General features: G+C 31.7%; 3 protein-coding genes and 2 long non-coding RNA genes across 5 annotated transcripts; 3 read left to right on the forward strand and 2 right to left on the reverse strand.

Annotated features, from left to right (window-relative positions):
• The first annotated feature begins 5,587 nt into the window (after positions 1-5,587).
• On the forward strand, positions 5,588-7,498 carry LOC110736065. The gene is made up of 3 exons (XM_021916213.1): positions 5,588-5,811; positions 6,173-6,366; positions 7,087-7,498. The coding sequence occupies exons 1-3, from the start codon at positions 5,716-5,718 to the stop codon at positions 7,346-7,348; spliced, it is 552 nt and encodes a 183-aa protein (XP_021771905.1). The 5' UTR covers positions 5,588-5,715; the 3' UTR covers positions 7,349-7,498.
• Positions 7,499-7,585: 87 nt separating this feature from the next.
• Positions 7,586-10,036, reverse strand: LOC110735935 (RING-H2 finger protein ATL11-like). Its single transcript, XM_021916109.1, has 2 exons — positions 9,910-10,036; positions 7,586-8,477 (listed from the first exon to the last, which is right to left on the reverse strand). The coding sequence occupies exons 1-2, from the start codon at positions 10,034-10,036 to the stop codon at positions 7,915-7,917; spliced, it is 690 nt and encodes a 229-aa protein (XP_021771801.1). The 3' UTR covers positions 7,586-7,914.
• A 1,615-nt stretch (positions 10,037-11,651) lies between these two features.
• LOC110736066 lies at positions 11,652-13,818 on the forward strand. The gene is made up of 3 exons (XR_002514194.1): positions 11,652-11,763; positions 12,493-12,615; positions 13,055-13,818. It is a non-coding gene; the product is annotated as an uncharacterized LOC110736066 (long non-coding RNA).
• Positions 13,819-14,371: 553 nt separating this feature from the next.
• LOC110736067 lies at positions 14,372-17,805 on the reverse strand. Its single transcript, XR_002514195.1, has 4 exons — positions 17,497-17,805; positions 16,443-16,542; positions 16,092-16,241; positions 14,372-14,917 (listed from the first exon to the last, which is right to left on the reverse strand). It is a non-coding gene; the product is annotated as an uncharacterized LOC110736067 (long non-coding RNA).
• Positions 17,806-19,500: 1,695 nt separating this feature from the next.
• LOC110735936 (protein FAR1-RELATED SEQUENCE 7-like) lies at positions 19,501-23,307 on the forward strand. The gene is made up of 6 exons (XM_021916110.1): positions 19,501-19,645; positions 20,350-20,415; positions 21,097-21,809; positions 21,852-21,878; positions 22,005-22,470; positions 23,258-23,307. Exons 1-6 carry the CDS (start codon positions 19,501-19,503, stop codon positions 23,305-23,307), a joined length of 1,467 nt encoding a protein of 488 aa, XP_021771802.1.
• The last annotated feature ends 3,071 nt before the right edge of the window (positions 23,308-26,378 follow it).

Raw genomic sequence — 26,378 nt, forward strand, 5'->3', positions numbered from 1 at the left:
TTTTTGAAATTATACTTATAATTAAAAATCAGAAAATCATTATAATTTGTTGAAAAAAAAAAACGAATTTCTTGTAGTGAATGTTCTTTTGTTGCAAAGAAAACGAATTTCTTGTAGTGAATGTTCTTCATTCATGTCATAGATTAGTCACCCATTCCCAAAATCATTGTAATTTGATCTCAAATCCAGCCTTAAGTCCCAATGAAAATCCGTCAATGAATTGTGTTTTTGGTCATTACTTTGTATGTTATTCACCTTAAGGTTCAAAATCTGGGAATCTTTTCTTTTTTTTTCTCTTTTTTTTTTATTTTTTTTATGTTTTGCTGTTATTTGTGATTTCAAAAACAATATTGGTAACGTATATTATGGTGACCTAAAACTCAGATTGTTCAATTTTGTCAAAGAACAAGGGGTATCAAGGTTGTAGAAGATGTAAAGATTGCATTTATTTTTTGTTCGCAATCCTAGTTTGATCCGAAAAGAGATATGTGATTTTTTTAATCTATTTGTATTTAAGGCATTTACCTATGTTTATTTTGGTCATCATGGCATCACCTTACATTGTTTAGGTAATGACCAAATTAAATACAAGTAAATGCCATAACCACAAATAGATTATAAAAATCGCACGTCTCTATTTCGAATCAAACAAGGTTTGCGAAAAATCCTCATCGATCGTTACCCATTAGTCATTAACAAAAATTGAAAGATCTGTGTTTTAGATCATCATAATACACACTACCAATGTTATTTTCGTCCTCAAAATTAACAAGCAACTTGATTTTTACATAATTAAAATTATCAAACCCTAAGGATGAAAATTGTATACTAATTATGTAAGAAAATTCGAAAACCCAATAAAAAAATCAGATCTTTGGACGAATTGTTGGTCGGAATTTGGTCTGAGTTCCGACTAGATTAAATTATACAAGATTTGGGGGGTGGTTAATTAGGATCATGAATGAAGAACAATGATGAATATTTGATTTTCTAAATTTAAATTATATTTTAATTTTAGGAAATGATTTTAAAAAAATAAAAATTGATTTTCAAATACTATAATCTGTATTATTATAAAAAAATATACTCATATTTACAATTATACATACACTAGATGAAGCCCGTGCGATGCACGGTTTGTTTGAATTTTTTAAAATAATTTTTTTTGTATTTATGCGCTAAAATTTGTTATATATTTAAATAAAATTCCTAATCTCAAAAGATAATATTTTATATTTAGTTAATTTAAACTTAAAATCCTCATTGGCCAATTTTGCTTATGTGGCATTTGAATTATGTAATTCTAAAAGAAATTAGAAATCTCTTATTTAATTGGCTACAACTAAAATTTCTAATCCTACATGGCGCGCTAAGAAATTTTAATCCTATATGGCTCTCTAAAAACTCGGGAAAAAATTCCCCTTCATATATATACTAATTTTGTGCCCCATGCGATGCCCGAGTTGTTTACTGAAATTTAAAATAATACTTTTTATCTAAAATGTATATATATGCTATTTGAATTTTCTAATCATAGATTAATATCACTTGACAATCATACTTGTCCGTTTATGGGTATTTTATAGATTAATAATCACTTGACAATCTTAAAAAATTAGAAGTAATTATGCACAACAAAAAAAGAACGGTTGTCTAAAGTTGTGATCTTTTTTCATCTGTTCTAAACATCTAAGCAAGGAAAGACCAACTGGTTGCATGTTAAGACTTAAGAGAATGGTTATATATAATAACATGTCTATTTGATTTTTTTTTTTCCTTTTGTACCTTTCTGGATTCGTCATTTGTATAAAAATATTGATATTTTATTGAAAATAAAATTCTAAACCAAAAGTTTTATTGAAAATAAAACTCTAAATTAACTTTTTTATCATACTAAATCATCCAAATTTTATTAAAAATAAAACACTTAAATAAGTTTTTTAATCCTATTGAATCTATCCAACTTTTTTATCCTATTCAGCAAAAAATATATTCAAATAAATCCCACTGTCATATTAATAATTAATTGTTGCCTACGTGACGCGACACTTGGTGAAAATTTAGAATGTCAAGTGTCGTTATCTCGTGGCCTGGCTGCAAGACCGGCTTTATTTACTTTTTACCCGAGTGATGCCCAGATTGTTGATAAAATTTTAGGATAAACTTTTTGGCTTGAATGTTAAATATAGTCATATAATCCCTTTCATAATGCAGAATATTTAGACATACAATATCTCTTATTTATAAAACTTATTTTTACTTATTCTGTACAACTGAAAGTATTTTTACCAAACTAATTTTTTTTTTTTTACTGAATAAAACTTATTTTTACTTATTCTGTTTTTTTTTAAAAAATAAATTAATGTATCATAAATGGATCTTATTTTAAAGATTTTTTAAAACGACATTTATGGTAGAAATAGAACCAATTTATAGGATATTTATTAAAAGTTATGATAAATTTTGTATATATGAAATATTAGAAGTTTGTCGATAATAAAACTCTATACTACATTTTTATCTTAAAAAATCTAGTTGAAATTCTCTTACTTAGCATCATATGTGTCACAATAATACCCATTTGTCACCTACGTGGCGCGACACTTGGCAAAAAACTAGAATGTCAAATGTCGATATCTCGTGACCTGGTTGCATGACCGAATTTATTTATTAGTGATATGATATTATATTATAGTACATTTTGGCCTTTTAAAAATAAAGGAAAATTTGAGTAACCAAAACATGTCACGTAAGCATGTTATGGTTTTTTTTTTTTTTTTTTTTAAATCTACCATAAATTATATGTTAACATAATTGGTCAAAATTTTGCCAGCTTTAACTTAAGTCTACAACAACAGATTGACTTCAAAACTACTTGAGATCACGTACAATAAAATATACGAGGAGTCAATTTTAATAGCATAACCATACCAAACTTGTTCTTCTAGTGATTAAAGTACTCCTTAAAATTGATTCTAATTCTAAAAATATTAAGGCGAAAAGGAAAGAAAAGAAATTTATTTTTTTTTCCCCCTTAAAAATATCAAAATGAGAGTTAGGAAACTTAATAAGGAGTAATACAAAGCAACAAATTGCTTAGACGACTAAAAAGATAAGAGAAGTTTAACATGGGAGAGCCTAATCTCGCGGTATACTTAGCTGTGAGTTTTGTAGGTTCGGCAGCTGCTATTCTTGCTTGGGTTGCCGAGGCTAAAAAGATTAAGGTACGATTTCATTTAATTTAAAACTTAACAATATAGTTCTCGAATTAAATCCCTGAAAATGAACGATTAGATTTGTTCACATTGATGACAATCAGGTGGCAGACGTTAGTATGATGGAGCTCGGAATATGCAAATACCCAAGTTCTCCGGCTAGCATACTTGGGTACATAGCAGCAGTGCTCGTACTTTTAAACCAAATAGGTATAAGTGCTATAGCTCGCTCTGCTTGTCGCGGGACAAATAATACCTACACTCAAAAATCCTTTGTTAATCCAACTTTCTGCTTCATTTTATCATGGTACGTAACTGATCGTTTTCATTTGGTTTTTTTAAGTCCAAAATTGTTGTATCATTATTACAGAACTTGGAATTAACGAGCGCACGTCTCTTTAATATAATACCAAGTATTTGTTATGCCCCATAAATTTAAACAACGTAACATTTTTTGTACAACGTGGGTTGTACTTGTACGTGCCCTTAGAATAATTGATACTTTGTATATGTAAATTTTCCGTTTTTGTCATACGTTACAGGATTTGTTCTGGTTCCGGAATTGCTCTCCTAATATCTGGTGCATATCTCAGCGGTCACCAAGAATTTCTAGCTGCAACAAAAGTTTGCTACACCTTAAAACCTCGCTTATTTGACGCGGGTGGCTCGATGGAAATTATTGGATGCACCCTAGGTCTGTGCTCTGCTTACTACTTCTGGGCTAATAGTCAACCAGCACCCAACCAAGCGGTTTCACATCAAGATGGCGTTGCAATGGCTGATTCTCGCGTTGATGCTGCCCCTACGTACTCGAACAACCCCAAGCAACAGCAATATGTTTGAATTCATGTCCTTAAAAGGGTGCTTCTAAAGTTTTAAAGCAGACTGTCGAATTTGAGATTTTTTTTTTTTTTTATTTTTTTTTTGAGGCATGTTATTAGCATTGAATCAAATGTTAATTTATTTAAGGAAAAATACACTTTAATAAACCCAACTATTGGCGATTTACTAGCAGACCAATGGCAGAATCAGCACAATTAGTGGAGAAAACGCGACGGAAATGCGACGGCGACGACATACGGGGTTGCTGATTTGGTGTGCGAGATAATAGGAAGATGCGGTGGTTATTGGTCGCGCTGCTGGTCGGTGTTTTGAGACGCGAGCTGCTAGGTTTTGTGTGATGAGATGCGGTGTGATGGTGCGTGGCTGGTGCGCAGTGGTTTACGTGGTGTTGCGCGGTTGTTTTGGTGGCTGCTATATGCTTTTAGGGGTCAGGGATGGATGGTAAAGGCCGGCCGGCTGTTTTCGGTGGTTAAGGGGGGGTTGGCCGGCCGGTTTTCGGCGAGGTTGGGGGCTGGGGTTAGGGTTCCGGTGAGGTTAGGGGGCGGGGAGAGGTGGCTGGAATTTTGTTTTTTTTTTTATTATTTTATGTTTAATATGTTTTTTTAACTCTTAATTTTGCACCATTCACATGTTGACACATGGCGATTTTTGAAAAAAAAAAAAAAAACAACCTCTTTCAGCAGGTCACCGGTCATTGGGACCATTAGAGGCAAACTGACCCCATTGTTAGGATTATTAGATAATAAACCTTAGTTGGGATTATTAAAAGTAAATCACTCATAATTGGGATTATTAAAATGTATTTTTACTTTATCTAAAAAGCTACTTTTTTATTGCTAAAATTTTGTTATTATTTTGAATATCGCACATATTTGTCAATGCATTACTTTGGCCATTAAAATGTTTAGTTACGTATTAGTACAAGCATACTTCACATAATAATTGAATATTATCTCCATTTAATTAAAGATCTACCAGGGTCGGATCTATTCATGTGCACAGTGGTGCACGTGAGTCACTAGTAAAAATAAAAAAAAATAAAAAAAAAAGAAAAAGAAAAAAAATGATGTTAGGTTTTTTTTTATATATCAAAGAGACCCCTTATTATAGATAGACGGTCTCTTTGATGCTGTTATTGCTACAACAGCTTTGCGCTTATTATAGATAGACGATCTCTTTGATGCTGCTATTGCATTTTACTTGGCTTTTTGCGCTGCTTTCTTTTTTTCATTAAAGAGACCGGTTATATTTAATAACTGGTCTCTTAAGTTATCTCACTTTTTATTTATAAATCTCACTTTTTATGGTGGTATTTTTCAAAAAACTAACATAATCAATTAATCAGTCAAAACTTGGCCAGCTTTGGCTTATTTATTTTATTTATTTTAAAGAGAATGACTTAAATATACTTGAGATTTGAGAACACGTATAATATATACGACTAGTCAACTTAGAAGTACAACTGTACAAAGGGCCAGTTCTTCTAAACTAATAAATAGCTCTAATACTAAAATAATTAAGGTAATGATGAAAAGGAAAATCAGAGAAAAATAGAAATTAAAGAAGATATATATTAATAATGTATATTAGGACTATTATTGAGCAACTATTTAAGCTGAGGATTATACAATAATCAAGGGAGCTAAGGTTAATATTCATGGGAGAGGGCAAAGTTGTGGTGTTCATTGTTGTGGGTTTCCTAGGTTTGGCAGCTGCTGCTCTTGCTTTTGCTGCTGAAGCCACTAAGATTAAGGTAATATATTTGTCTAATTTAATGAATTTCTTTTGATTATAATTCTTTAACAATCAAAACTAGCTAGTTAATAGATTATATTATATGTGTATAAGAAAAAAATTTGCCAGTTTATTAAGAGATAATAATAATGGTTGAACTTTTAAGTGACGATATATGACTCTTTGTGTTTACTATACCATCACGTTATTAGTTTGTGATGAAGAGAATTGAATAAAAAGAAATGAAGCATAAATTTATTTTTAAATGAAGAAACAAATTAAACAATCCACATACTCGTAGTAAATATGAAAAACACAACAAAATTCAGATTAGTCGGAATTTAATAAACTATGATTTTGTTCATGTTGATGATTATCAGGTATCGGATATTAGTATAACGGAATTCAATACATGTGAATACCCAAGCTCTCCAGCAAACATACTTGGATACACAGCAGCTTTGCTAACATTTATCGCTCAGATAACCATTAGTATTGTAGCTCGCTGTGCTTGTTTGCCTAGCGACTCCAACAGTCAATCCCCTGGAGTAACCTTTGCTTTCATTTTATCTTGGTAATCTTCTAAATGTAGATAAATTAAATATAACTACCAAGTATCATTTTTACTAATTTGCAATTAATCAATCTATAAAAAGCAATGAAAAATGATATATATTGCCCTAAGGGTTATGTATAAGAAGTTAAAAGAGAAAAGTATTTGTGAAATATCTTCATTAATTACACTGATTTGCGCGTGATTTTGTCATGCATTCCTATACTAGTCCCAAATAAAGAAAGATATTTAATGCTTATTTGTAGCCCTAAGGACTACATATAACATTACCCAAAATTAATTAGTACTTCGCATAAATTAAAGATACAATATGTAGAGCAAATGTCCATATCTAAGCTTAATCTTTAAATTTATTTTCATTACTAATATATGTGGGCCCACTAATTTTAAAATTGATAAGAGGGTTCACCGGCATGCCACGTGCAAGGGCTCCTTTCTTTAATGATTAGCACGACTTTTTTATTGTCCATTTTAGGCATAACCCATTTGACCACAAGGCATGCTAGCACGACACATGGGCCTACACAGCTCGGTCCGTTCCTAGCTTTATTTCCAACTTTAAAGCTTAGAGTGGAGGGAAGTTAATTGGTATGAACAATATGATTGAGTATTTCCTAAGGTCTAGGGATGTTAATTGACATGAGAGTTATTTGCTTTATTGAATATTGAATTGATGCCAACTTTCTTTCTTGTTAATTTGTCATTTGTCATTTGTGACAGGGTTGGTTCTGTTATAGGAATTGGTCTCCTAGTATATGCTGCTAATCTTAGCACTCGTCAAGAGTTTCTCGGATCAATAGGACTTTGCTACACCCTAAAAACTGGATTATTTGCTTCTGGTGGCGTTCTAGCACTTCTTGCTTGTATCCTTGGCATGTCTTCCTCCTACAGCTTCTCGACCAATCGCCGTTCATCAATAGCAGTTCCATATCATGGTGGCATTGCCATGGCAAATTCTCAGTTTGCTGATGCCCCTACGTAAGCAACAACAATATGTTTGAATTATTTTATACTTGCAACTAGTTTCTTTGTGGAGTTTGAGATCATGTCCTAATTTAATATAGTGCTTTTAAACTTTGGAATGAGATTTGCATAGTTTGTAATAATAGAAGAAGAAAAAATTGTAAAAGCATTTAATTGTACAAAGAAAAAAAAAAGTTGCTTAGAGTGCTTTGAAACTTTGGAATGGATTTGATAATTTGTATTGGAAAAAAAAATTATAAAACCATTAAATGGTAGGGGAAAAAAAGTTGCTTGACTCAATTATGAATTAGTTTGATGTCAATTTCACTCTGGTAGCCTATAATGACACAAGATTGGTTTTATGCTCAATCAACTGTTCACTAGGAAATTAACTAACTATGCTCGCCTAAACATTATTATCAATAGATTTCAATAATTGTTCCTTTGTACAATCCAATGAAAATATTAAGAGAATTCTAAGCAAAAACACGTTATGCATCTTCAAAAAAAATCCAACATATTTCAAAGCTAAAACACAAACAAGTTATGCATCTTCAAAAAAAAATCCAACACATACATGCATATCTATAAAGAACTCCTAGTTCTTCTAAATTCGCTTGTTCTCACTCCATGTTTCCCTACATCCTCCTCCGGTAGCCTTAACGTGAATCTTTCCCAACTCTTCATCTCCACTAGATCAACTACGGCGACATGTCCCGTTGAATTCCACCTCTTATGCTTCCCAAACAGCCCCTCCTCGACGTCCCTCTCCGGCCTCACCTCGAAGACATTATGATTTTCCACCTCGCATCCCAACTCATAAACCCCTCCCACATCCACCAAAGTCAACTCACTAGGTTCCGGCACAAGATACGCCCGACAAAGAGGACATGTATTGTGATCCTTAAGCCAAGGTTCCAAGCAAGTAACATGAAAAATGTGGTTGCACTTTGGCAGCAAACGCAGCATTTCGTCTGCCTCGAATGGGCTCAGGCACACCGAGCACTCTAGTGGGTCGGTATCATCCCTAAGGGCCGCCACCTCGGAGTATTTAAATATAGGGAAGGTTTCGAGGATGGAGGAATCTAGCCCAATGCTAGCCGGATGAGCAAGCCCATCATTGACCCATACTTGAGGTTGAGGCCTTACTTAGGGTTTGCAATAATTGTAGAAGATGAGGATGATGATGATCACGATGATTCCGGTGACCGATAACGCAAGGCCTAGGTGAAGAGGGTTTATGTAAGGTGGAAACCGAGATGATGTCCAACCAAAATAGACAAATGTAGAAACATGGTGTAGTAATAAGGCTTAGGAGATATTAAATTAGGAGGTTAGGGTGGTGATGTTTATTTGAGTGTATCATTATGAAAACAATGGACCTTTCGTTGACATAAATAAGATAAAACTTCAATTATGGTGAGAATGTTCGAACATTTGAATTAGGATATGTTTTGAGGCATTCAAACTAAGAAATTAAAGGACTTGTGTTGACAAATAATTCATTTGATATTATATATATATATATATATATATATATATATATATATATATATATATATATATATATATATATATATATATATATATATATATATATATATATATATATATATAGAGGAAGGCTCATGTAAGAACCCTCCTCTATATAAGAACTCAATCTTATATAAGAACCAATCTCAACCATTTATTAGTTTTGATCCAACCATCTAAAACCATCCTTTAGTAATGGCATTTCTGTAATTCTTTTTTTATGTTTTAAATTTTTTTCTACTCTTATGTTCTAAATCTAGTCTACCTATTTTCTAATTTTTTTTTTCTATGTTCCAAATTTAGTCTACTTATATACTAAAGTTTTTTTTTTTTTTTTTTTTTTTTTTTTTTTTTTCCTATGTTCTAAATTTTTCCAACCTATGTTCTAAAGTTTTTTTTCTTCTTCTTATGTTCTAAATATTCTTTTACCTATGTTCTAAATTCTTTTGCCTATGATCTAAATTCAGTCTACTTATGTTCTAAAGTTTTTTTTTCCTAAGTTCTAAATTTTTACTACCTATGTTCTAAAGTTTCTTTTTTTTTTCTTTTTTTTTGTTTACGTTCTAAATATTCTTTTACCTATATTCTAAATATTCTTTTATCTATGTTCAAAATTTTTTTTTTCTATGTTCTAAATTTAGTCTACTTATGTTCTAAAGTTTTTTTTTCCTGTGTTCTAAATTTTTTCAACCTATGTTCTAATTTTTTCCTATATTCTAAATTTTTTCTACCTATGTTCTAACGGTTTTTATTTCCTATGTTTAAAATATTATTTCCTATGTTCAAAATTCTTTTGCCTATGTTCTAAATTCAGTCTACTTATGTTCTAAAGGTTTTTTTTTTTTTTTTTTTTTTTTTTTTTTATTTATGTTCTAAACTTTTACTACCTATTTTCTAAAGTTTTTCTTATATAGTTATTTATAAATATTGCCTATGTAGGATTCGAACCTATATCAACTATGCATTTGCATAGTGCTCTACCACTTGAGCTAATAGATTTTTAATATAAATCAACACCCTCCCATAGAAGCCGAGGAAAACAATCACATGCAATGTAGAAACTCAAATGCGACAATTTTGCATAAAGAAGATCTATGGACACCCCATTGAACTTAAATCTCATCACCGGGACAAAAACATCAGGCACAGGGTGCAACTTTGTAACCTCAGGCATCTCAGAAAGCATCTAATGGAGTTCTTCGAAGAAATCTTCCTATATCCAGTAAAATATAACAAGTTAAGGGGCACTAAAGTAGCAAAAAATAATGGAAAAAGTATAGAAGCAGACAAAAGTTATATCTTACCTCTCGCGTAGCATGTCTAGGGGCAACACATAGGATATTTATATCAACTCCAGGACTACGCACCTATTTACAACAACCAAAAAAAAACAAGAAGAAGAATTTAAAGCATAAGAAAACAAATATCTAGAACATAGGAAAAAATTTAGAACATAAGCTGAAAAAATAATTTAAAACATAGGAAAAAATTTAGAACATAAGCTGAAAAAATAATATAGAATATAGGAAAAAAAATTACTACATAGGAAAAATTTAGAACATAAACAAACAAACATATGAAAAATAATTTAGAACATAGGAAAAAATTTAGAACATAAATTGAAAAAATAATTTCGAACATAGAAAAAAAATTTAAAACATAAGCTGAAAAAATAATTTAAAATATAGGAAAAAATTTAGAACATAAGAAAAACTTTAGAATTTAGGAAAAAAATTTAGATTATAGGAAAATTTAGAACATAAGCAAACCAACTTTTAAAACATAAGAAAAAATTTAGAACGTAAGCTGAAAAAAAAATTTAGAACATAGAAAAAAATTTAAAACATAAGCTGAAAAAAAAATTTAGAACATAAGGAAAAAAAATGTATAATATAGGAAAAAAAATTTAGAACATATGAAAAATTTAGAACCTAAACAAACAAACATTTAGAATATATGAAAAATAATTTAGAATATAGGAAAAAATTTAGAACATAAGCTAAAAAATAATTTAGAACATAGGAAAAAATTTAGAACATAAGCTGAAAAAAAAAATTTAGAACATAAGAAAAAATTTAGAACATATGCTGAAAAAAATTATTTAGAACATAGAAAAAAAAAATTTAGAACATAAACAAACAAACATTTAAAACATATGAAAAATAATTTAGAACATAAACTGAAAAAAATAATTTAGAATATAGGAAAAAAATTTAAAACATAAGTTGAAAAAATAATTTAGAACATAGGAAAAAATTTAAAACATAAGCCGAAAAAATAATATAGAATATAGGAAAAAAAATTTAAAACATAGGCTAAATTTAGAACATATGAAAAATAATTTAGAACATAGGAAAAAATTAAGAACATAATCTGAAAAAATAATTTAGAATATAGGAAAAAATTTAAAACATAAGTTGAAAAAAATAATTTAGAACATATGAAAAAATTTAGAATGTAAGCTGAAAAAATAATTTAGAATATATGAAATAATTAGAACATAAGCAGAAAAAAAATTAGAACATAGGAAAACTTTAGAACATAAGCCGAAAAAAGTTTAGAACATAAAGAGGGGTTCTTATATAAGATTGGGTTCTTATATAAGGAGAGGTTCTTACCGGATCCCTCCCCTATAGGAAGGCTCATGTAAGAACCACCCTTTATGTGAGAACACTCCTAATATATGAGAACAAATCTAAGCCTTAGGATCAAACGATATCAACGGCTCTAATAAATCCAAACTTTTGATATCAAATGATATACTGCTGCTACTCAGAAAAACAGAGCAAAGAACTACAAGCTTCAATTTCAATGAGATTCAAGAATTTCGAACACAATTCCGTTCGATTTTTGTCAGATTTCAGCAGCAACAAAAATCAACAAGTTTCTTAGATTATACAGGTAAATAATCAATAAAAGCTATGTTAGTTTTCTCCGAATGTAATTTTCTTAATTTTGTCAATATTTTCGAATTTCATGGTTTGAATGTTGGATTTTCGTTAAAATATTATCAATGAGTGATCTTAGCATCAAAATTTATAAAATATTTTTCAATTACATGTTAATCTTAGTGCTTGAGAATTTCAAATTGTTCAGTTCGAATTTTTTTCGTTAAAATTTTGGATAATTTTCGTTAAAATATTCGATTATATTCGTTAAAATTCAATGAGAAATTTTCAATTTGAGTATTTAAGAACTATTAAATTGCCTATTAATCTTATTATGTCCAGTTGAATGAGCTCAATTTTCGATTTGAGTATTTCAATTGAAGGTATGTAAATTGAGCATATATAATTAAAATGAGCAAAAAGAATTAAAATGAGCAAATACAAAAAAAAAAAATGAGCAACTATAAAATGAGCAAAATAAGTTGTGTTGTTGTGGTACAATCGTTCTTGTGTTGTTATTTTAAATTTGAGTGTCATTGTTGCGTTCTTGATGTTGCTGCTAAAATAGTTAGTTTTGTTAGTGGTTATGCTTCCTAGATTGAGCTCTTGTGTGTGTTCTGAAATCAGAAACTGATTTCAGTTCTAATTTTAGATTCTGAAATTACTGTGTGTGTGTGTAAGAGAGTGTGTGTGTGTGTGTGTGTGTGTGTGAGAGTGAGTATAAGAGTGTATATGTGTGCAGGATCTGAGAAGGAAGGGGATGAAGTTGATTCGATGTGTAGCATATGTGGGATTGGAGAGGAAAGCGAGCTTCACTGTTTGAAGGAGTGCGTAATTGACAGACATATTTGGGATACGTGTCAAGGTAGCTTACTATCAATTACTTTCTAAAAATATTAGACATGTCTGTGTTATACATATATTGATTGACCTGATATATTTGTCTAGAACTGGATAATTCCTTCTTGGTCTTTATAACCCTAACCTCAGTTCCTTTACACACATAAGCATCTGTATTAATCTTCATCACGCTAGCCCAGCAGTAGCTTGTGTTATACTTGTTAACTATTAGCTAAGCTGTGCTTTAGTTGCAATGTTGCAGTGATAGACGAGCAATTGTTCTTCTTTAGGTATGATTTTGGTTTTTAATGTATCTTTGATTTCATTATTTTCTAGATCTTGTTTTTTATTTTCGCTTGATTTGGGTGTGAATAGATTTGCATTGATTGGAACTGGAATCACAAAAAAATCAAATAGAATTGTTGTCATCATGCATATTAAGCTCATAATTGTTGATGTTTCAGGTACTTGTATGGGGATCTATATGCAAGCAATAATATATGGGCAACTACTGAGAATCCAACAAACTGTGAAAACCTTAGCACAGTAGCAATTAATGTCGTTTAGTTGTGTAAAAGACTCACCACTTCAGTGCAGTGCTGGAGCAACTACACTTCCAGCTCTGGGATACATATATTCATTTGCACAGGACAACTAGAAAGATGTTCTCAATCTAGCCAGCATCGGAGTTTACAAAGTTGTTTGCCCAAGCTGTTGCAACTATGCTTACTCAAAGGAGATTGCAAGGCCTGCCACTAGTCCAACTCCAAGTCCATCATCCCCTTCAAGGGGAGCTCATTCTCTTGCACCTCTTAGAGATTGGCTATCCTTTCTTCTCTGCTTCCTGATTCAGCATTTATTATTTTGAGCATTGTTTCATTTGCATTCAGCTAGGATAGTCGTATACTCGTATATATATATAGTTGTTTGTATCTCCGTGGATTTGAGAAGCGTGTTGAAATTTTTCGAGATACACATTATTGTAATTGGGAGTGTGTGTATATATATATATGTATTAATCTTGTTACATTTCAAACTTTAGTATATTATAATTAAAATAAAGCTACAAAAACAAAACAAAAAACAAAAAACAAAAAAAAAAAAAAAAAAAACGGAGAAAAGGTAGGGGTTCAGGAGAAAACCGCTACTTTTAAGTTGTAAAAAATCAAATTCGTACTAAATTATATGAGCAAAAAAAATGGTTTGAAATGATTTTATAACTATATAAACTTTGTTATAATTAAACTCTCATACAAACTTGTGTCTCCACATTATATAAATGAACCTACGTGGGATTCAAACCCACATCTTTTGTGCATTTGCACAATGCTCTACCCTTGAGCTAGTAGGCTAACGTATTTAAAACATTCAAACAACACTCACAAATGAGCATTAATTTGACAAAATGAGCAAGAATCATTTGCTCATTTGACAAATGAGCATTAAATAGTTTGCTCATTTGACATAGGAGCATTGAATTTTTTTTGCTCATTTGACAAATTAGTAAAGAATATATATTAATTTTTGACAAAATAAGCCAAAATTAACAAATGAGCAAAAATTTAGTTGCTCATTTGTTAAATGAGCAAATAGTTGGTAGCTCATTTGTCAAATGAGCAAACATTTCTTTAATCATTCATTAAATCAACAAGCATTTCTTTGCTCATTTGTGAAATGAACAAACATTTTTTTGCTCGTTTGTGAAATGAGCAAACATTTTTTTGCTCATTTGTGAAATGAGCAAACATTAGTTTTCTCATTTGTCAAATGAGCAAATAATTAGTTACTCATCTGTAAAATAAGCAAATATTTCTTTGATCAGTTAGGAAATGAGCAATCGAATTTTTGCTCATTTAACAAATAAGCAAATAGTTAGTTGCTCATTTGTAACAGATATATGTCCTTTCCAATGGTAACATATGTAATCTACAGACATCACAAGGAGACAAATTATCCAACAAGGCATACATAAGGGACACTGGGATAGGAGCATCAACAGATTAATTAATAGCAGCACCATATAGCATGGCAGTGACAACATCACAGCAAGCATCGATATGTGGTCTACGTATAGCTTTCAGGTACAACTTCCGTAATATTGTTGCTTGTCCTTCTCCTGTTACCATCTAGCAAGCCACTTCTAGGAGTGCAAAGAATATTACTCCCTAATTCCGTATACTTTGTATGCATCTTCGATTTCACCAAATTAAACAGAGAAGTGTAACCATTAAGGATCGACCACCAATATGTTAACTCCTCAGCCACCAAAGAAAATGGTTCTGCAGATAGTTCATGTTCAAGCACAAAACTAACAACAGCTTGCAAACCTGTTAAATACACACACACAGAGTACAATATTAGTCATTAATTTGCACCTGTGTAATGACCCCAAATTTGCACACAAAAGCTTTATTTATCTTTCTTTTATATTTTGGTTCACTTTGGAGCTATTACTTGCCATGCAGAGGAAAATTAATTGACACAAAACACTCATTACTAAGACAAACCGCCCAGAATAACCCAATTTTACAACACACCCATCCTTAGTGACAGATAGTAATGACTCCAAGCACCACTAGATGAGCAGCATTTCACGCTTGCACAATTCATGAGGGTTGCAATTTTTACTATACCAACGGTTGTACCTAGAGCTGTGTACAACCACACTCATTTTTTTGCTCATTTGTATTTTTGAAATGAGAAAAATTTTCAAATGAGCAAAAAAAATGAGTGTGGTTGTATTTAGCTCTAGGTACAACTGGTTGTATAGTGAAGGCTCTGCAGGAGAGGACCCCGGTAAATTCAAGGAAGATTTTCTTTAAGCTATATATGTTATAGGAAGATATATAAACCAAGAAGGTTGACAGGTTGTAGACAAATAAACCTACAGTTTCTAAAAGGCCATTGTATGTAAGTTTTGGTTCGGTTCTAATAATCTAAGTTGTAATGGTGTTTTTATGAATAAATGGGAGAAACAGGAAAGGTATGAAAGTGAGTTGAAGTAAAAGAAGCTTTCACATGAAAAAACTGACTGCAGTCATCCATCCCAATATGCATTTCAATGCCTTTGCAAATGGCACCAAATGCTAATGTAATACATGCTCGACAACTTCCAACGATATTGCTTTGTAATATCAAATCTCTCTAGACTAATGGCAGGCTATAACTAAACCATATTCAATGATATTCTTTTACAAAGCATAATTAATATCCAAAAGCAAAAAATGGGCAAATTAATTGACAAATGAACAAAGAATCACTTCAGTCCATCACAAACATAAATGGCACACGAAATTATAATCATCATAATGATTTGTATTCTACAAGAACCTACTAAAGCACTGTTCTATTTTTAGTTTTAACATTTTAACTTCATCAAAGTAAGTGGGACACCAGACAAACAGAAGTCTATATTATTATAGCTTGGTCACTTCAGCTAAAAATAGAAACAAATGAAAAAAATTCATTATCTTTCAGAAAATTAATATAACTAGTAGTTACCTCCATATATATGCTTGATAATTCTTTTCTTTCAAGTATACTGGCAGCATCAGAACTATCAAGCGTTGGAGCCAGGTACTTATCAACCAAAGAATCCATATAATCAATTTGTTTTGGGAGCGACTAGATAGATTCCAAATGTATTAATGCCTGCATGATGGAAACAACTTTCATAAGAGCAGCAAAAGAATCCCTCTTTTCCTGTCTCAACTTCAGTCTGGACAACAAGAATATTTCTTCATCAAAAAACAATTTATGGCATTTAGGACTGCAGAGTTTATGAAATCTTTATATATGTATTCTTATAGGTGTATAAACACCATGATGTTTCCAAATATCAATAAAATGTACCTCCAAAAGTGGCTTTGACAATTGGACATGATATCACAGGAACATCTCCAAATGTAGCTCCAACAAGGATATCTCGAGCTTTTTCAGCATTTCCATAAACCTACAAAACAAAGCAAGACAAAGACACTGTTATCCCATTAAGAACCTTAAGATAGCACAGATATTAGAACATGGCACAACATTACCTCATTGTGAGTAAAATAACGGCAAGCTGAGAAAAAAAATGAGGTTAACAGGAAGATTGCCCCACAAAGGTCACAGGCTCTAAAGGTTCAAACAGAGTAGGCATTGTCTCCAAATAAGAGTTGGAGTTTAAGGCTGCATGCAATTGTATATTTGATACTCCTCAGCTGAACTGTTGGGACTAGTGTAATGTTTTATTTTATTCGATTCATTACAATTTTTAGTAAATAAACATAGGAGATGTTCAAAACTTCACAAAAATATACGCATATTAACAATCACAATTAATAATATGATGTCAAGTTAGTGTTGATCTTCAGTAACATTACATATTTCTAGGAGCTTGTAGAATTATCAGATTGTAATCTAATATGCTGATTATGATTGCCAACAATCTTACGAGAGATGACAATCCAAACTACCTTGTAAAAGCGATAATAAATGTACAACCAATTCAGGAAAACAAAACATAGTTAACAACCACCAACAACCAAAAAACTAGCACAAAAATGGCACAACAACAACGATTCAAAAATCACTGAAATTTCGAACCTATATTCGAAAAATTCTGAACCTAAATTCGAAAAAAAATCACTGAAATTTTGAACCTAAATTTCGAGAAAAAAAATCACTGAAATTTCGAACCTAAAATCTGAACCTAAATTCGAAAAAAATTCATTGAAATTTCGAAAAAATCGTGGAAATTTGAATGAAAATAGCCGAAAATAAATGAAAATCAAATTAGAAAATCGCATAAATCAAATCGCAATAAATAAAATCGCAAAAATCAAATCGAAAAATCGCAAAATCTACTTGCACATCATGCGTTTTTCATGAAAATTTGAACCAAAAAAAAAAAAAAAAAAGGTACCTGATTTGAGCAATTTAGGTTGTTTTATGTGAAATTTGAACAAAAATTCTTCAATTTGCAACAATTTTGTGTTCGATTTTGGGATTTGAGGAGAGAGAAATACAAGAGGTTTGAAATTTTGAGGAGAAAGAGATGTTGAACGTGAAAGCCAAGAAGAATAGCAAAGAGAATGGAGGTGTAATTCAAGAAATTACGAAAATGTCATTATTATTTTTTTTTTGATGGTTAGATTTAATTTGATCAATGGCTAGATTTGTTCTCATATATATTAGAGTTCTCACATAAGGGATGTGTTCTCACATGATCCCATTTCTATATATATATATATATATATATATATATATATATATATATATTTGGTGAGAACCACCTTCTATGTGAGAACTCATCCCATATATTATTAAATCCAATGGTTGTGATTAATCACATAAACCTCCTAAAAACCACGCCTAACTGTCTTCTCTCTCCACCCAGTTAACTGACTTCTCTCTCCACCACGAAGCTTCATCAATGGCGTCTAATGAATAACTTCATCTTCATACAACTATCTCAATTATTCTCTCTACGCTGTTTTACTGCCGTTTATTGCAATCATTGAGACGCTTAGTAACGTTGTTTCTCATTGCTTCGAATTGGATTCCCCAAGTAATCATAAGCAAGTTCACACCGACCTCGCTCACTTGCTCGATTTTAGTAATTGCAATTGCAATCGCTGCTACAAAATCGAATTCGCCAGGTTATTGAATTGCATATTAATCTTAGTATTTGAATTTATTGTTATGATAATTTTTTATTATTGAGGTTTGTTCTGCTCTCATTGAATTGCATGTTTAATTGCATCAATTATTGATTTGATTGAATTTACTTCTTTGAAGAATTGAATCAATTATTTAGGTTTGATTAATTTGATAGAGATTGAAAATTTGAAATCAAATTTAAAATGAGCAAATAAATTGAAAATGAGCAAACCTAAATATGTGTAATAATATAGAAAAAATATAATGAGCAAAAATATATTTAAAATGAGCAAATACAAAACAAAAATGAGCAAATGAGCAAATGAGCTAAATAAGTTGGTGATGGTGGTGGTGGTAGGGTGCAGGGGACAGGGCGGCGGCAGGGGAGTGAGAGTGAGACAAGTTGTGGTGGTGATGGTGATGGTGGTAGGGTGCAGAGGCAGGGACAGGGGCGGAGGAAGGAGAGAGAGTTTGGTGGTGGTGGTGGTGGTGGTGGTGATTGTACGGTGTAAGGAAGAGGGTGAGAAATGGCATACAGCTTATTATCATGAGTTACAGAAGCAGTGAAAGAGGTAGTTGTAGCTAATGCTAATGCTAATGCTAATGCTAGGATTAGAAGAGAGAGAGTGCCCATATTATTGTGAAGAAAAAAGAGTAGAGAGAAAGAAAGTGGAGGGAATTTGTAGATTAGAGTATCATTGTTGCGTTCTTGTTGCTGTTTCTAGGATAGTTTGTTTTACTTGGGTTGTGCTTCCTAAATACTTATTTTCTTATTTGTCAAATGAGCATTGAGTTATTTGCTCGTTTGACAAATGAGCATTCATTTATTTGCTCATTTGACAAAAAAATCAAAGAATTGTTTGCTTATTTCACAAATGATCATTGAGTTCCTTGGTCTGCTTGCCTGTGCACAAGACCCACCCCCTTCTTCTTGGTCTGTTTCCTGCACACCAACCACACTTTCTTCTTCCACTTCCCTGCACAAACCTATCCCCCCTGCCCCCTCATATTTCTGCTTGCAGTTCTGATTTCAAAACTGATTTCAGTTCTAATTTTAGATTCCGAAATTATTGTGTGTATGTGTGTGTAAGTGAGTGTAAGAGTGTGTGTTTGCTTCTGGCCGTGTACATTCTTACTTAAGAATCTGATTTCAGTTCTAATTATTGAGAGTCTGTATGTAAGTGTGTTTAAGGGGGTGCATATTCACTTGTTACTATTTTGTGGAATTGTTAATGACTTGTTATTTCAATTATGTTTAATGATAGAAATGATGAGGAACAATGAACATCTTGACAGTCATTCTAGTACCATCGCAAATGTGCCAACTACTCCTACAATAGTAGTTTCTCCTAAAGTAGCACCTTTGCTCACTCTGGAGGAACAAAAGAATGGCTTCCAATATGCCCCAATGAGTTGAAACCAGCTATAGGGATGAAGTTTAATAGTCTTGAAGAGGGCCTTGAATTTTATAAAAGTTACGCATTTGCTTCTGGATTCAACACAAGAAAGTCTACAACTAAAAGACAAAGAAGAAGCAAAGAATTGAAATCACAGTATATCTTATGCAATAAGGAAGGATACAAAGAGAAAAGAAAGGCTACTGTTGAAAAAGATTTAAATAACAAGGAAGGAGAAAGCAATGAAGAAATAGCTTTAATCAAAGGAAGAGACTCGTTACTCGTGTTGGGTGCAAGGCACATATTGTCATAAAGCATTTTGATGATAACAAATTCATAGTGTCACAATTTCATGAGAGACATACTCATGCACTTTATACACCTAATTGCAATCTCTTCCTAAAAGAAGGAAGGAAAATGAACATATTGCACAAAAAAATAATTGTGAATAATTCTAAGTTAACACTTTCAAAGTCTCTTATGTTTCATGAATTCTCTATATGTTCTAATAAAAGTTGTTTGTTCATTTGAAAAATGAGCATTGAATTGTTTGTTCATTTGAAAAATGAGCATTAAATTGTTTGCTCATTTGAAAAATGAGCATTAAATTGTTCAAATGAGCAAGCAAATAATTAGATGAGCATTGAATTGTTTGCTCATTTTAAAAATGAGCATTGAATTATTTGCTTATTTGACAAACTGTTTTGTTCTTTAAATAGGTGAATATTGGTCCCTTTACAACTTTTTGAATGAGAAGGAAATTGTTGGAGGATATGATAACATTAGTGCATCTAAGCAAGATTTCAAAAACTTTCATAGAGATTTAAAAGCATACATTCAAGGAAGCGATGCTCAAATGTTCGTGAATAACTTTACCAACAAAAAGCTAATGTGGAGCGCTTTTTTCTTTGATTTTGAAATGGATGAAGATTATTGCCTTTGTAGAGCATTGTAGGCAGACCCCCTTTATAAAAAGAGTTATGCTTTATTTGGTGATATGGTACCCTTTGATACCACATACTAAACCAATAGGTAATTCATAATAATCACAATTCATTTTTATGTTATAATTATAGCTTAACTTAATGACTTTGTTTTAAACGAACTTAGTATAATTGTTTGCTTACTTCAATGTGAAAAGTGAATATCCTCATAAGAGTATGTATGTGGGCATTAAATTGCATGTTCATTTGACAAATGAGCATTGAATTATTTGGTCATTTGACAAATGAACAAAGAATTGTTTGCTTATTTCACAAATGAGCATTGAGTTATTTGCTCATTTGACAAATGAGCATTCAATTATTTTCTCATTTGACAAAAGAGCAAAGAATTGTTTGCTTATTTCACAAATGAGGATTGAGTTATTTGCTCATTTGACAAATGAGCAATCAATTATTTGCTCATTTGTCAAATGAGCATTGGATTATTTGCTCATTTAAAATTTAATCTGCATGTGTAAACAGGTACAGCATGGTGTTTACTCCATTTACAGGGGTTGACCATCATAAGGGCTCCATTTGCTTGTTTCATAGCAAATGAAGATATTGTGTCATTTGAGTGGCTGTTTAGATCATTTCTCAAGGCAATGAGTGGGAATGAACCTAATTGTATGATTACGGATCAGGATCCGGCAATGAAAATTGTTGTTACAAGTGTGTGTAAGAAGACTGAACATCGCTTCTGTATGTGGCATATAATGAAAAAGTTACCAGATAAGGTGGAGAAATCAATCATGCAAGAAGAAACTGGTTTCCTAAAAAAATTATGTGCTTGCGTTTGGCATCTTGAAATTGAACCTGCTGAGTTTGAAGAAATGTGGAACAAGGTGATGGTTGAATACCACTTGGAAGAACATGAGTGGTTAGGTTATATGTACAAGATAAGGGACAAGTGGATTCCGGCATATTTCAGAGATGTGTTCCTTGGAGGAATAATGCGTACAACATCAAGATCCGAAAGTGAAAACAACTTTTTCTGCTCCTTTATCAATCCCCATGTGTCACTAGTTGAGTTTTACTTGAGATATGAAGTTGCAATTGATGCCCAAAGACACACTCAAGGTCAGAATGATAATGATTCAAAGCACAAATATCTTGAGTGTAAAACACCACTAGGGATAGAAAAGCATGCCTCACATTTATATATTAACTCTGTCTTTTATGAATTTCAATATGAGGTTGAAATTGCTTGTTTTTCTTGTGGTGTTGATGAATTGAAGAAAGAAAATGGATTGGAAGTTGTAAAAGTAAGTGAAGGAAATCGGACTAGAACATTTGATGTTGTGTTTAATCCAACTAACTATGACACCACATGTTCTTGCAAGCTATTTTATAGACAAGGAATTCCATGTAGACATATGATTTGGGTTTAGAAAGCAAAAAGGTTTGAAACCATTCCTGAGCAGTATATGCTATACAGATGGAATAATATGGCACTGAAGAAACCAATTTTTGACTTGGGAGGAAACCTGTTGGAGCAATGTGATAATATAATTGACAAGAAAAAATTGTTAAATGATTTATGGTCAGAGATACACACTTGTGTAAGTTTGGCAAAAGGCAAAGATGAAGATATTCAAGACCTTGTGATACATCTTCAAGGAATAAGAAAGGATTTGGAGGCTAAGAGGATTGCAAGAAATAATGAAACAACAGCTGGAAGTGCAAACAACAAAGAACAAGACATTGAGCTATTGATTGGAGCTAGTATGCCAACTGAAATAATTGTCAAACCACCAAAAATTTCAAAGAATAAAGGGACTAGAGTTCATGTATCAAATGAAGAGACTTCAAAAAAGAAAGGGGCTGAGATTGATGTGCCAAATGTTGAAACAAGAGGTAGAAGTGCAAAAAGGCTGAAGGGAGAAAAAGAAAAGAATGTAGAACAAAACCAGAAAAAGAAGAGATTATGTATAGGTTGTGGTAAATTGAGTCATCATGATATTAGAAATTGTCTAAAAAAAGTGTAATGATGCTTTTATATAAATATAAAATTTAATATTTTTAGCACATCCCCTCATTATTTATCGAACATATAGAAATTTTATGTTTTTAATTTTGTAGATTTTATATTTCTTAACAGAATCAATTATGTGTCAAATGAGTATTTCAATTATTTGTCAAATGAGCAAATAGTTAAGCAAATAATTATTTACTCATTTGTAAAATAATCAAACATTTCTTTGACCATTTGGAAAATGAGCAATCAATTTTTTGCTCATTTATCAAATGAGCAAATAGTTAGTTGCTCATTTGTCAAATGAGCAAATACTTTGTCAAATGAGCAAACATTTTTTTTAATCATTCATTAAATCAACAAGCATTTCTTTGATCATTTGTCAAATGAGCAAATAGTTCATATAAACGCTAGGTATAATCGACAAAGTATTTCAAGTAAACACAAAAGATCCAATTTAAATATAACCACCACAAAAGTAACCATAATAAAAAATCAACACAAAAGATCCAATTTTGATTCAAATATAACCACCATTTTTACATCATTCAAAGACTAACAAAAATCTAATTTTGATTCAAACTAATTATCTAATTATGATTCAAATCGACACTACTAAATAACTTACATGTTGATAAAATCATTCTTTCTCTACTTCCCTAAACCTAGAAAGCCATATTAACACCACCAACTATCCAAATCAACACTACACCAAGTAAAATACTGAGCTTTTTCTTCTTAAGCCTTTTCTTCTTCACCCTTTTCTTCTTCAGCTTTTTCTTCTTCAGCCTTAACATAAACTTTCTTCTGCTTTTTCTTCTTTTGAGGAATTTCTTTAACGGACTGAATTGTGTTTATTTCACTTGAAATTATTGGCAGGGTGTACTTCACACGAAGTTTTTCTATTATTATCACCTGTAAAAAATAGAAAAGAAAAAATAAACATTAAGAAAATTTTAAAAAAATATAAATGCAGGAAGGAGGGTGAAGTAAGAAGCAGAAGAATAGAATAAGTACTAAGAAACCCATATATTGGCCATAGCCAGAATTTAATAATCGTCTTTTTTTATTATTAGATAAAGCTTATTCAGATTCAAAATCTGGCACAAAGTCTGATTTCCTTTACGATTATTTTAAACGAAAAGTAGCTTGAAATCTTACTAATAAGCTGCACAGACTGTTTATATTCATATGCAGCATACTTGATATGTAAGCCAAGACTATTAAAATGTTCTTATTACTTTATAAATTATATTCTAGCTTAATCTTGTATCAGAAGGCAAAGATATCAGTAGTAATGTGCAACAAATATATACAGATGAAGAAAAATAAGTTAGATCCGCTTAAAATTGTGTTATTGATCTGATTTATATTGTGGTAGCATATCAATAAATAATAAAGTTTTACTACATTTAAAGGTTCACTGGGTTCACTGCACTTTGGCTCAATGGCTCTACAGTTCATAGCCCAAGTTTCAGCCGAGGTGGAAAATGGAAGGTGGATGACTGGGTGTGCAAGGTCACTTTAGCAAAGAATAATTTGTTCATTTGAAAAATGAGCAAAGAACAATTTGCTCATTTAACAAATGAGCAAAGAATAATTTGCTCATCTGAAAAATGAGCAAATAATTGCTTGCTCATTTGAAAAATGACCAAATTATTGGCTGCTCATTTGACAAATGAGCAAGATTTAAATCACTCATGTCCTGCAGAAGGCGCATAACAATACATCACTAAGTGGCCAAAACCACACACACACACACACAAAATGCTAACTGAATGTGCTTCAGTTTAGTGCTAACCTTAGAGAGATGAGCTGAAATAACCAAAGATTTAAGATTTGAAAAATGAGAGGAGAACTGAGTGAAAACGAACTGGGCAAGATCACAGTTGATTTATAGACTGGATAATTTGATAGCCTTAGAGAAGCAAGCTACTTAGCATCCTTAATAGAGAGAGTTGTTATATTTCCATCATACTTGAATGATATAAGATTTGGGGCAAAAACTTGCAAATATTGTAGGTCATGACAGTGGTAGAACTCCAGTGATTTCAGGTTTGGGTGAGGGCTGTATTTTTTGCATTACTAGGCCATAATTAAACTCCAAAATAAATCTTTCAAGAGAAAAACAGGTAGATAAAATCAAGTTAAAAACATCGTCTGTGAGGTTTACAGTTCTTAGGAAAGACATTGGGAGAAGCAAAAACATGAGCAGGAAAATAATAGCTATTGGAATAACCAGGACTAAAAGATACGTTTAAATTTAGGTCGAGCTCACAAACACATCAAATGAGAAAAGAACAATTTCCTCATTTGACAAATGAGCAAAGAATGATTTGATCATTTGAAAAATGAGCAAATTATTGGCTGCTCATGTAACAAATGAGCAAGATTTATTTCCATAAGCAAATAAGACTTACATTATTCTTCTTCAAACCTGAAGGCCACATTGACAAACCCATGTATGTTTCCATAAGCCTCATCAATGAAACTCCACAGTTCAAATGATTGATATCTGTAGACTTCCAAGGAGAATCAATCGCAACATACTCCATGCGCTTGATATCGCTTGACATCACAGAGCTCTGTACATCTCCTCCATATTGCATAAAATTGCAAAATGCACTTCTCTGAAAATAAACACATTAAATGAGCAAACATTATAGATATTTCTAAAATCTAATCATTTTACTGAAATAAGCAAACATAATGTTAATAGACATTAACTTTTAAGTCGTACCAAATGTTTTAAAAGCTGTGTGTGATCTTCGGAATCTTCACTATAATCAATAACCTCGATATTACCATACTGTGTGTTAGTGCTGAAACATACCAAATAATAATGATCTCTTTCTTAAACTGGGAAGAAGAAAAGTTGAATGTCCTTCTTTGGGACAACAGTTTGGTCGTATAACTTCTTAGCAACCTCATGAAACATAGCATTCCGATGATTAACAGAATCAATCTCATAATGAACAAGACACTCCTACATGTTTACGAAAAAAAATAAAATTAAAACAACAGGAATACTGTAGAATAATTCAATAAAACAAAATAAATGAAAGAATATGAACTTACAGTAGCACAAAGCTTAAAAAAGAAACGAGCAGGAGAATTTGAGTCTCTAAATTGCTTATTACAATTCAGAATACTACACCGAGCATTAATGATTTCTGAATCAATTTTAGCTTGAGTATAAAGCTTTTCAAGTTGAAATCTCATGATTTCAACATTATCCTCTCCATTAACTTTGGATAAAAATACTTGTTCACTGCATAAAGGAATTAAGAAAGTTAGTATCACTAAAACAAATGGGAGTTAGTGTACAAGATAGCAAGTTCTATAATAAAAAAAATACTTACAAACGATTTTTATCATTATCAAACAGAGCTTCCAAGACACTTTTCTGAACTTCTGATAATGTAGAGTAAATGTTGATAATCCGAGACTTAAAAGGTGATCTAAGAAGCATTGATGGTTGAACTTTACGCTTCTTTAGAACAGGAACATCAACAGCACCTGCAGCAGAAGGACCAACATCTCCACTCAGAGGAACATCAGCATCAACAGCAACTGAAGGTCGTACAGTGGTTGGGGAGTTCTCCAGATCATCAATATTTTGAGAATCAAATCCTAAACTGAAAGTAGGAGTTCCAAATCCTTTTTTAATTGAAGATTTCAATCTAGATCGAATACTTGAACCTCTTTCAGCTTTTTCAATTTCAACTACAATAGCAGGACCCATTTTCAGAGAGACTATTTGCTATCTGAACGCTTTCAGTAGCAATCT

Source organism: Chenopodium quinoa, unplaced genomic scaffold (genome assembly GCF_001683475.1).
Source record: "Chenopodium quinoa cultivar QQ74 unplaced genomic scaffold, ASM168347v1, whole genome shotgun sequence".
Classification (NCBI taxonomy): Eukaryota; Viridiplantae; Streptophyta; class Magnoliopsida; order Caryophyllales; family Amaranthaceae; genus Chenopodium; species Chenopodium quinoa.